The 12969-nt window shown below is 42.7% G+C and overlaps 1 protein-coding gene across 1 annotated transcript in view; it reads left to right on the forward strand.

The window, feature by feature from the left end:
* The window catches only part of LOC147622352 (CBS domain-containing protein CBSX2, chloroplastic-like), a 61842-nt gene extending 53642 nt beyond the window's left edge, over positions 1 to 8200 (forward strand). The window contains exons 5-8 of the mRNA XM_086823456.1: positions 6857 to 6909; positions 7072 to 7187; positions 7289 to 7346; positions 7857 to 8200. Coding sequence (XP_086679582.1) covers positions 6857 to 6909; positions 7072 to 7187; positions 7289 to 7346; positions 7857 to 7940 — 311 coding nt within the window. The 3' untranslated portion in view covers positions 7941 to 8200. The remainder of the gene's footprint in view (positions 1 to 6856; positions 6910 to 7071; positions 7188 to 7288; positions 7347 to 7856) is intronic.
* The last annotated feature ends 4769 nt before the right edge of the window (positions 8201 to 12969 follow it).

Raw genomic sequence — 12969 nt, forward strand, 5'->3', positions numbered from 1 at the left:
TAGAAGCCTTTTACAAGAAACCAAGGTGCGACTGCATACAGCACCGGATTTTCCACGAAGCGTCAGCAAGACTCTTGCCCATATCTCTGTCTAGAGCCATGATACAAACAGCACCAGCCCTACTTTTGGCTTGTGCTTTTCCTTTTTGCCAAAAGTGGCTGAACTTACCCAAAATATCCACTTTATGCTATTTCCCAGCTTGTTGCCTAAGTTTATGCTACGTGCCTCCTTTTGTCCACCTATCCATGCCCAAAATAATAATATGCTGATACTAGTGAAATATTCTTCAAGTATAGCAGATTCATTGCCAATCAGTAGTATTTCATAATTTCGGCATTAAAGCCATAAATCCAGATCCACGATCTGAAGCTAGATACGGGCACAAGATTCAACTGTATCAAGAAAGAAACTTTATCCATATCTTGAGTCAACAACTTTGATAATAACTAGACACAAGCACAAGAGGCAAATGTGTCCCAAAATATTCATAAATCCATAAGTAGCTTAAAGTACTTGCAAAAGAAAATAAGCAGAATACATAGCGATGAAACATCTTGCCATGCCATTGGACTGCATAAGAGCACCACTCCTATAATCCATATGCATGCCCAAGCCAAACATGTTTCACATGTCCATATGGTTCACCAGGGCAACGACCTTGTCATGAAACCATAGATGCTTGCTAGGGTTTCCCATTTCCTCGAGACTTAACTCACTAGGGTCATCAACTCTTCCATGAGTTTCGATACTTACCAGGGTTACCAACCCTTCCATGAGTCCAGATACTAACTCAGTAGAGTCACCAACTCTTGCATGAGTTCACAGGGTCACCAACCTGAAGTCACTCACTAGGGTCACCAACCCTTCCATGAGTTCATGAAATACTCACTGGATAGAGTCACCAACACTTCCATGATCCCATGAGATACAGATAGTGAGAAATCAGAGTCACCAAGTCCTCTCACTAAATGGAGTCACCAACTGTAAGCCCAGCGGGGCGTGTAGTGACAAACTCAACCACGTGTCCAAGAGATAAAGATATAGAGAGAGAGGGGGGAGAGAGAAAAGGGAATGGGGATCTTGCACAATACACCACATTGAGTGGGGAACAGGCACCACCCTCTTTCAGGAATTTATTCAGGAACAATCCACTGGCACGCTGGCCAGGATCAATACAATCAATGAATACAAAACAAACAGGTATGTCGATGTAGGATATCCAAGTTGATGTCGATGCCGATGTCAAGGCACGAGATCTCTGATGCTGTGCACACCACGGGGATGCCCCACAAGTATCTCTCACCGGGCTAGTACCAAATCCAAATATCCAAATCCAAATCCAATGAATCCAAATCCAAATCCAAATCCAAGTCGAAGTCCAAGTCCAAGTCCAAGTCCAAGTCCAAGTACAAGTCCAAGTTTCAGATCCAAATCCAAGTCTAAGTCTAGATCCAAGTCCAAATCCAAGTTCAGATCCAAATCCAAGTCCAAGTTCCATAACCAAGTTCCATGTTCATGTCCAAGCTTCATGTCCAACCTCTATGTCCAAGTTCCATGTTTATGTCCAAGCTTCATGTTCCATGTCCAAGCTCTATGCCCAAGTTCTCCATGTCCAAGCTCTTATGTCCAAGTCCAAGAAACACTCGCTCATCCCATGAGTAATCTCCACAACTCCTATAGCCTTGTCCATGAAGAAAACCATGGAAAAGCTCTTTCTCGCAAGAAAACTGATATAAAACCTGTTTTAAATGTTTTTGGGCGATCAAAACATCCAAAAAGCAATTTTTAGGGTTTTTGGAGCAGTTTTAGGGTTTTTGAAATTTTTAGGATTTTTGAAATTTGTGTCCGTACAGCTCCGTACATGCGTTCGTATCGCCCATGCATATGCCCATACAAGTCTAGGGCTAACCGTAAATCTGAAAAGCAAGTTGGAGAAGGTGTTGATGGGAAAGAAGAAGCTCTCCATGATCATAATGATGCCCACACATACACTCCACGATCTCCTTCGTTCTTCAATGATCTTGTTCATCCTACTACAAGAGAAGTCCAATCCTTTTTATACTTGTAAGAGACCTTGCTTTTTGCCAAAAAGCCTTCATGCTTTTGCTTTGCCTTTTTATGCTTTGCTTTTCTCTTTTTGCCTTTGCTTTTGCTCTTTTTACTTTTATTAATAAAATATTACTTAACTTTTGGTGCTTTGCTTTTCTCTTGCTTTTTGGCCTAACAGTTGCTTTTTGAGAAAACGCCTTTTAGCTTTTTGGTCCGGCTCAGTCTCCTCTTTCCATTGGTGTCCTTGGCTCGCGGTCAGCCCTGTTTGACTTTTTGCTTTTTCTTGCTTTTTAACCAAGAATGGTGCTTTTTCGTAATCAAACCTTATGGACCCTGTCTCCATGCCTTCTTTCACCTGTCTGGTGTCCGGGCATGGATTTCATCATGTGAAATAGAGCTAGGAGGACCAAATAGTTACACCAACTCCTCTCACTGGATAGAGTCACCAACTCTTCCATGAGTTCAGATTCTTACTCAGCAGAGTCACCGACTCTTTCATGAGTGCATCTATCCACGGTTGGCATAGACACAGTCTTCTACCAACGAGATGTTAGATCACATGACCCTTGGTGTAGACATAAGTCCCCTGCCAACAAGGCGTCATGTCCTCTCTACCACATGCACTTCCTGTCGGTACTCAGAGCATACACTTTGGAGGAGAGGTGGGCTCAAGTTCACTCCACCACATACACTTCGTGTTGGTACTCTGGCCACACACCTTGGAGGAGAGGTGGGCTCAAGTTCACTCTACCACGTGCACTCCGTGGTGGTATTCTGATCATAGACCTCGAAGGAGAGGTGGGCTCAAGTGTAGAACATAAGATGAGAATGAGTCACATGCATAAATATCTTGGTGCTCCATAAACATTTCTGCTGCATATAGTTTTACAGGCATTTTGGCCGCCAATAGAAATCCATAGAAAAATCCTTGATCCATAAGATATCCAGAAATCCACTGCATCCCGAATAAAAGGGAGTCAAAAACATACTCCATTAAAGGGAGCCATAGAAGTGTATATAAAGCCCAAGAATCGTCGAGCCAATAATAACCATATAGATGCACCAAACCATCATATATGTATAAATCCTCGAGCAAAGATATGCCAAAAACTTAATCCAAAGTCGTTGAACATATCTATATGAAAAACCTTATAAACCAGGCTTTTCAACCATAATGTTTACCTGAAACAATTCAAGGCAAACAAACAACACAGAATTCTCCTTGTACAGGCATATAAGGGTTAAGTGTCCAAAAAACACTTGCAATAAATTGCGAAAAAGCGTCAACTTTGCGAAACTGAAAGTACACTTAGCTTTTCTTTGCCAGGTTTGTCAAGAAGCCAAAAGAAATCTCTCGTTAGCATACTCATAAGATATCTTGAGAGAGAGCTCCATATAGCTTGCTTGTAAGCTTGATTTGTAATCCACAATCATCCATATGGAAAAAGTGATGAACACGGGCACATAAATCCAACTCCATACTTTGAGGATAAAATCTGTGAATCCATAAATCCTTATACCAAGCTGTCTAGTGCTCATGCTCTTGATGCATGACTGCTTCCATAAGCTCAATAGCAAAACTGTCTGTCAGTGTAATCCCCACTTCTGATCTTTTCTCTTCTCATTGTTGGAAGAAAGCTTTTGCTTCCGAGAAAGCGTATGCTTTGATACCACGGTAATCAAAATCGGGGACCCGGAGCGATAGACAGACACTTCAAATACCAAACAGAGATTTGAAACACAGCGGAAGACCCATAAACAATATATAAAAAAACACCGCACTGAGCCGGAACGGCCGGCCCCCCGTAGAAGCTTCTTTATTCAGATACAGGAAACCAAGGTGCGGGTGCATACAGCACCAGATTTTCCACAAAGCGTCAGCATGACTCTTGCCCAGATCTCTGTCTAGAGCCATGATACAAATAGCACCAAAATCTGTCCAAAACAGTCCCAAGATCATCCTTGAATCAGCCCCAAACACCGCCTGTTACATGGCCAGTAATATCAGAGAGAAGAATCCCGGCTGAAACCCACACATGTGGAGGCTGTATGGCTGCTGTACGGGTGTCTAAAACGATCAACTGAGAGAGGACAAGGAAAACGATCAGTCATAGGGTACTGTACGACCAGTGCACAGCAAAGAAACACTAGAAGACAGCTGCTGTGTACGGCCGGGACACAGAAGAGAGATGAAAACGTCTGTCTGCTGTGCAGCCAATCATGCCTCCTCAAAAGAGAAGGAAAACGATCAGCCATAGTGTACTGTACGACCAGTGCACAGCAAAGAAACACTAGAAGACAGCTGCTGGGGACACAGAAGAGAGATGAAAACGTCTGTCTGCTGTGCAGCCAATCATGGAAGGAGAGAAACAGTGAACAAGTCGGCTGCTGCTGTACGGCAAGTGCAAGAAGTACCACCAGAAGGTCCACTGTACGTCCAATGCTGAGAGATGACAGAGGGAGAAAGCTGCAGTCGGCCAGCAGATGCATGCGCCTCCTCAAAAGAGAAGCCTCTCCCTACTTTTAATAAAGCCGACCAGCCCTACTTTTGGCTTGTGCTTTTCCTTTTTGCTAAAAGTTAAAAGTGGCTGAACTTGCCCAAAATATCGTTTATGCTTTTTCCCAGCTTGTTGCCCAAGTTTATGCTAGGCGCCTCCTCTTGTACATCTATCCATGCCCAAAATAATAATATGTCCAACCCTTCATTAAAGATATGTGAACACATTGACTTATGAGCATTATAAGGTTCTGCTCAGTGTGTGAAATAGTGATCAAGACTGGTGAAGGGACCAAATGGTGACATCAGGCCTTCGTGATTAGAGTGTGTCGTATCGGTGGAGAATCTCGTGGATCTGTTTGTCAGGTGGAGGGTCGCGGTGCTTTGGATCAAGGGTGTCTTGCTTGCAAAATAGATCGGGCTCGCTCACTAAGAACTCCACTGGGGCATGATGCCCAAGCGTAGGTACGGGCGGTGGGCTGTGATGTCGGTGTAGAGGCACTCGTATGAGTGGTGGGCTCTCATGTGGATGCCTGTACCGCGAAGAAATCTGTGATGGCTCTTTGAGAGGTGTCCCGTCAAGGCCGGGCTTGTCTCTCAGCGTGCTGTCTCAGTACATCCCTGTGTCGTCTGAGCTCCACAAGTACATGCCTAGGCATCTCTGATCCGCTTATTGTATTTGAGTGGGCCGAACCCCTCGTGGAAAAGGCAGTGGAATCTCCCCTATATTATCTCATAGCAGCTAAACATATAGCCTCATCCTCTACCTCTCCCATGGTACATACTTTGCATAACCTCTCTTGTGAGATATCCTCGGCTTGGCCAGTCTCTACCGTAAGGCCCAGAGCTGGCCAATTGCGATACACATAGCATGTGACATTTATTTGTATGTATCTCGGGATCTCAAAGAACCCCTTCTCAGGGAGGTCTTTGTAGAACTTACACTTCTTACCAATCTCTCATGGGGACACCCATGTCTCTGCTGTATGTGTAGTCCGTGTAGATCTAACTGGATGATCGAGTTGATCTCTTGCCGTGAGAGGTTGAGGTAGGGGGAATCCAAGCTGTCCTGAAGTGGGGGGAGATGGTCCATCTGTATGCCATGTGCATGAAACCACTGAACTACGTGGTGGCCGTGTCAACGAGGAGGGGGGCCGATCCAGCCCATCTGGCGGGCGCCCTCTCCCTCTTCTTATGTAACTGCATAGAGGACTCTAGAGCTAGATGCAGAAGGCGGTCTCTGTCAAGAGTGTGTACATGCTGAATGTAAGTGACGGTCTAAAAGTGGGCATCATTAACGAGTGGGGCTACCCCAAACTTTGCATGTATAATGTCATGTGGTACTGATGGGGCTTACTGCTAGTCACGTGTAACATTATCATCACCTGTAGCCTCTCTATGTTCCTCCACTTATCCTTCCCTAGGTATGTCGCCCAGAAGGCTGTACCAGGAGAGGGGGGCTAGAGAGGCACGCCCCTTCGCTAGTTGGTTAGTGGAAGCTGTGATCATGCAAAACTTGGGCCCATAAAAATGACTCCAAGGAATATGTTCTTCTACACAATCTCCACGAGGGGCTCTCTATATAAGAAAAATAATTTTGATGTGACCACTTAAGATGTGATGAAGACCGTAACCTTAGTTTTGCCCAAATTGACTGTAAGGTCTTTCTCCCTGAAAAATCTGTCCAATGCGTCCAAGTGTTTCTGCAAAACCTCGGCTGAATCTGAGATCAAGACAATGTCGTCAGCATATAGCAATATGGGCACTAGTGTCTAGGCCAAATTGTGAGCCTCTGTATCCAAAACTGTCCACAAAGACTGAAATCTGAACTATATATAGACGTCTCCACTCTTAAGGCAGTGAGAGGATAGCCTGAGCTCAGCAATTGCTATCCGCATGGCATGTGACATGTGTGTCTGTATGTATTCTGGGCTCTCAATGAATCCGTCCTCTGAAACTCTCAGAAGTGGTCTCCATAGAACTGGAGCTTCCTGCAAGGCTGTGGCGGGGACACCAATTCCCGATGTATGTGAAGCCCTAGCAAGTCCAACTGAATTATATGGTTGATCGCTTGCCGTGAGAGATCTAGGTATGGGCATTGGGGAGTCCTGGCTATACTGGAAAGGAGGGAGGCGGTCCATCTGGAGGCCATGTGTGTCAAACCATTGAACCACCTGGGAGTACCATCTTGGTGCTGGTAATGACGGTGATACTGATGAGGATGATGATGATGATGAGAGAGAGAGAGAGAGAGAGAGAGAGAGAGAGAGAGAGAGAGGCTTACAGTTTGTGTGCATTGACCCTTTGTAGGCAAGAGAACATCAGACTCCTCCCTTTTTCCCGAACCGGGCAGCACATGGAAGGTATGTATAGGTTTTCTTAACTTTTCTTGTTCTGTTATGCTTTCTACTTTTGCCCCAAGGAAGAAACATTTTATGGTTTTTGGAGATTGGCATTTAGTGTTACCGTTTGGAGTTAATGTGGTATAACATGCAGGACCTTATGATTGAGGGTGTCTGTTACAGGCCTTCAAAGAGATCCAGAAGCTTATCAGTAAAACACAAGGGAGAACTGTGGGAGAAGTCATGACCCCCTCACCGTTGGTTGTTCGGGAGATGACAAATCTAGAAGATGCAGCAAGGTTTGCATTGCTTCATCCTTGCCCTCACTCGCCCTCATAGATGCATTATGGTGCCTGTGATCACTTCATAAAAGCTTGTTTTGAGTTCTTGATATTTGCAGGTTACTTTTGGAGACCAAATATCGAAGGCTGCCGGTGGTTGATGATGCTGGAAGACTGGTAAGCAATCTCTCTTTGTTACATTCTTTCGAAATCAAAGCTCTTTTTGTTTTACTTACAGCTGTTTACATACAAAGTGCCTGCACACATCGCACTCTCCTTTGAATGTGAATCCGGGCCTTGGTTATGATGGGCGAGAGTCTACACTAGAAGTCGTTCGCCTGTCCAAGTGTGCTGACAGGGGCATTACCTCATGTGCGTGAGCAGGAAAACGATGGGCATGAAATGGGTAGGCATGCTTCGTCCTGTCAGGAGAGAGCAGTTGTGCAGGAGTGTTGGGGGGCATGAAATGGGTAGGCATGCATCCTCCAGTCAGGGGAGAGCAGCTGTGCAGGAGCGTTGGGGGCCCCCTACAGAAGGGCTGTGATTGTTTGCATACCCACCATGTAGATTTATGTGTGCAAGTTGCTGGCAATAACTGCTCATATGCAGGGATGACGGGCGAGAGTTCTTTCTGTAACCAGCCTTGGAACCTTTCTGCAATGCTAACAAACATTTATTTGTTTGCAGATTGGACTATTGACAAGGGGAAATGTGATTAGGGCAGCCCTTAGTATGAAGCAGGACTCAGAAATGAAATCAGAGGGTTCATAACATTGTACCCGCTATCACAAGGCATTGCTGCATAGAAGGAACATTCAAGTACCGAACTTTAGTTTGCAGCTAGACATGTGTTCCGCGTTGTGGTCCTAGCAGCAAGGTCTTTTCATATTTTTGCTGCCAATTGTTATTGATTTTTAAAAGCCCTCCACAGAATGTAAGGTGGATAAGGCCACTACTACTACAGTGTATGTATTGCAATTGTTGAATAATTATATATTCCCACACAAGCAGCCTGCTTGGGTTTCTCATTATGAATGTTTTCTTGCAAGATGCACATGATTGTTGCAGAGGATTGTCCTCGTGCACATGCAAATTTCCTGCCGATCTCGGTAGTCTCTTCATAGAATTTCTATTTGTCTTCGTAAGCAAGCTGTAAATTCTCAAATCAAAATCATAGCAGAGAAAAACAGGTTAAATTACACGTGGATGTTGTGAATAGCAGTTAAAAACAGGATAAATCCCATGATGGATGATGCGACTCAGGACCACTAATAATAGCAGAGAAAAACAGATTAAATCACATGATGGATGATGTGACCGGTCGGTAGAAGATGCCCAAAACTTGATGACTGTCTTGGATTAATTTTCTATATGTAATGTGCTGGCAGCTGGTGTATAACGTGCAAGAGACCAGAATCATGGCGGCAAAATCCTGAGGGACACCTTCGCATTGTGCTCCACAATGGAATTGACGGACACTAGGCATCAAAATAAAACATTTTTTGGTACGATTGCGGTTTCTTGGATAGAGAGAAGTAAATGAGCATCCTATATTTCGAGATTGTATTATGTAGCGACGACTTGGCCCCTCAAGAAATATTGTTTTGGTATGACAAATTAGGAGTCGAGAGAGGTGTCCATTGAGGGTAGAGACTACCGTTTGCCTATGGTGGTTTGAAGAAGGAATGCACAAAAGATTTGCTCGAGCAAGATAGTGAGCCGATAGTAGGCTAGGGGTGGTTGCTACTTTTGATGTAGAGTTGTTATCGTGATGATGAGGATGAGCAGTGGACCACAAACGATGATTTTCTTGATGGGGTGCTTCAAAGTTGATACTCCCTCCCGTGCCTCCATAGATCTAGGCACATTCAAAGGTCAACTTAGATTTCCAAAACATTGTCTCTAGGGTATAAGGCTCTAGATTTTGGAAAACATGGAAGTCACAGTTAGCACCCTTTGCTAAAACAAAAAAAAAAGGCATGGCTTGATATTATAGGGTACCTTGAGTACATCGAGTCAAACCGTTATAGTTAGTACTAGAGGTAATTCATCGAGTACCTATTTTAAACATATGCATTTGTACTCTTTTACATATGCTTTTCCTCTTTCCAATATTTAGTCAAGGTAACGCTTTATGTTTGAGTAAATGAGCACCTAAGTAATCATACTAGTCCATAGAAATTGTAGCAAGCGAGTTGTGGTGCTATAGAGGACATACTCTAGAACCTACATGGGGATCTTGGACCCATTGATTCCCTTTTACTTGGCAACGTCGAATTCCAACAGGGATTTCTAAATTTCAGTTGGGAAAATTACACTATAGAGACTGGTACAAACTGGGTTATGTGAGCACTGGCTATACCCTGGGTAAAACATGAGCATCCACATTTGGCAATCCTATTGGGGGAACCAATCGGTGAACTCCTCAAGAAGCATACTTGCTATCTAAGGTCCGCTCTTTACCCTTAAGCCATGTAATGGGTGACTTCTTGCACGGTTTGGAGAGCACAACTATGATCCAATCGTAAAGGAAGTAAAAGTATTTTTTGACTATCAAAATATTTTAAAAACTTTACTCCCAAACTTGAAGGCACTACTAGAGACATACATCCATCCTCAAGTTTGTAATCCTGAACCTTCCTCAGTTCTTCTTCAGTCTTGCTTGGTTGTTGGACTAGTGCAATAATAGACAAGAAGAATGCATCCTGAGAGTTCTGTCTCTTGACTTCATCAAACATAGGATTTGTAACCGTAGATACTACAAAAAAGGGAGGCATTTCTGCTCAAAGCATCTAAACAATTTCTTTGCTAGGCATGTATTTAATCTCAAACTATTGTAGAGTTTCATCCATTTGCACTGACACATTTAAATCAAGGTGAGTAAAGATTCACTTGAGACTTTTACGATGATCAGTTACAAGTGTGAATCTTTGGCCTAATAAATAGTGTCTCCACATTTTAAGTGCATGTGATCAATTACAAGTGTGAAGCAGTTCCAGGTCATGTGTGGCCAAATTCAATTCCAAAGGTTTGCCAAATTCTAGCTATGGGGTTAGAAACCAAGGCACTTTAACATTTTGCACTCCATTGAGATGGTGTATCTTTCTTTAGCAATGTTCTCAATGGAGAAACTATTTTTGCATATTCTTTGATAAAAACGCTTTACCATCCCATCAATCCAAAAAATGCTCTGACTTCCTTCATATTCTTTGGCTCTGGCCATTCCACAACTTTCTTGACTTTACCTGTGTGAGTTGAAATCCTATCCTTAGTCATAATGAAACCCAAGTACTCAATTTTATCGGTAAAGAAAGTACATTTACTCCTTGTAGCAAAGAGTCTATGTTTCCTTAGGATCTCAAGTACTTCTTGGGAGAAGGCTTTTCATAATCAGCTGCATTTTTTTGAATAGACACTAGTATATCATCAAAGAAGACTAAGACATAGTTATCCAACAAATGTTTTTTTAAATATTGTAGACTCTTTTGGATGTTGGTTGAGCTCCAAGAATGAGTTCTATCTCATGGTCAACCTCTATGACTAGTAGAATCTTAGTGAGTTCCTGAAGGAATACATCAACATACTCACTTAGCCATTCAGGTTTGCTTGCCTTAGGCTCCTAATCTATAGAGTTGAGTTTCACCATGTAGATTACTTGATTCTTTCTAAGTCCCTTCACCATCTTTGATACTTTGACCAATTTTGCAGTTTCGGATGAGATCTCCAATCCATGTACCTTATTCCCATGTAGGTCCAGAAAAGAAATTGAGCCCTTGTTTCCATGTAGGTCCAGAAAAGAAATTCTACCCTGTGACAATCGTCGGTATCAACTTTGTTGGCCATGCCAAGGGTACCATCATAGATTCCCAAAGGAATGCATGCTATGTTTCATTCGCATCTAGTGAGAATTGAATGTTATATGTTTCTCGGCAGGTGAAAAGCATCTTTCTACTAGCCAACTCCACAATAGGTTTTCCCTTTTCTTATTTAATACCAACTTACACATGCACCTGGCAAAAATGAATGAATGTGTGCTTTTGGAAACAATAAGCAACGAAAACTACTTACCTTGAAAAGTTATTGGGATACTTCACTGAAGATTGTCAATTTTACCTCAGTTGTTCCACAGCTATGCTGCATGGATCCGATCCTTCTCAATATCCTCCATTTCATCACAGCTATCACTGTTGCTACTAGCAGTGATAGCTTTAGAAGCATCTACCTAAGTTGGTTGTCTCCTTTTCCTCCACAAGGGTTTTTCTTTTTCTTTTTCTTTTTCTTTTTTATTTAAAAAGGAGGAGCTCACAATTGTAACTATCAAGGTAAGGGAGTAATTGTTCGTGAAGCAGTTTCTAAGGGTAAGAGACCTGGATGCAAAATCTTATAGGAAGAACTAATGAATCTTACCTAGGAAGGTAAAAAAGGAACATATAGTTTCCCAAGTCTTCAAAGAATATTTGTTGCATGTTGGAAGGTAGTTTTAGGGGGATCTCTATGTACAATAGGGTTATGGCCCAAAGGCCCATTACTAGTAAGAAGCTGCAGATAGCATGACTTGCTTCCTCAACTTGCAAGCCCATAATGCTTCCACCAACCTAGCATCCCAATCCTGCCTATGGGGGCTGCCATCGTTTTGGTAAGGAAAGAGAATAAGATCCTATTTTGGTGACCTTGACTTGTTCGTTTGCTCGAGGGTAATAAGGAGTGGAGTTTCTATGATAGGTTTTATACATTTCAAAAAGTTCTTCAATGACTTGGTTAATGAAGTGAGATCATCGGTCACTATAAGAAGCTTTGGAATTCATCCACTCCTTGATGTCTTGGTCGGATGCTACTTCAAAGGTTTCATTGTTTCCTATGGGGACAAGGTACTCCCCTAAAAAGGTGGAGTTAAATTTCAATCTTTGAATCTAATAAGAGACTATCTCTCACTTGTGAATGGACTTTGGGTAGCATCGACTTCAGTCTTTGATCTTAATTAGAGGTGTCACTAGGGGGGTAACATCTTGGTTAGCATCTGTTGAATCTCCAAGGCTGTGGAACCTTTTCCTCCATATCCTTTATAGAGTTTTTAGACCACTCTTTCTACTAATTTCCCAATGGTAAGAGTTCCTTTATACTAGTCTTTCCTTTATCTTACTTCGAATAGCCAAAAGGAGAGGATAGGAAGTACTATATGCTATTGGATGAACCACCAAATATGTGAGCCAATAATCCTTTCCTACCATGGTGGTTTTTGCATTGAGTAGGATACTAGGGGTTTTAATTTGCTTTGGTTGATCATTCAAATAAGCCAATTGGTTGACTGCAGGCCTTCCAAACCCAAATATCCCATTGTCTCATATGTCATTATGTTCATTGCTGACCATCCATCTACTAGGGCATTGTCTCGTTCATCATTGTGTTGAACATCCATATACTAGGGCATGTGGAATGTTGCATCCTTGGGTCAATGAAGACATCAACTTCATGAAATTCCTTGTCCACCTTAGAGGGGTTCTTTGGAGTTGTTGGTCTCAAGCCTCTTCATTTGAACTTCCTTGTCCACCTTAGAGGGGTTCTTTGGAGTTGTTGGTCTCAAGCCTCTCCTTGTCCAACTTTGAGCGGTTCTCTGGAGTTTTTGGTCTCAAGCCTCTTCATTTGAAGAGATTAGCTTTGAACCTTTTTCTGCAAGGTGGAGATAATACTAGGAGTTGCCTATATAGGTGATGTTCGGTTGGAAAGTATCCATGTCTTTGACAAGATCATAATCTTTGACCGACTCTATAGGTTTCTCCAACCTTATTGGAAAGGGAGCCAC

This window comes from Cibotium barometz, chromosome 29 (assembly GCF_041138505.1).
Source record: "Cibotium barometz isolate CiBa-2024 chromosome 29, ASM4113850v1, whole genome shotgun sequence".
Classification (NCBI taxonomy): domain Eukaryota; kingdom Viridiplantae; phylum Streptophyta; class Polypodiopsida; order Cyatheales; family Cibotiaceae; genus Cibotium; species Cibotium barometz.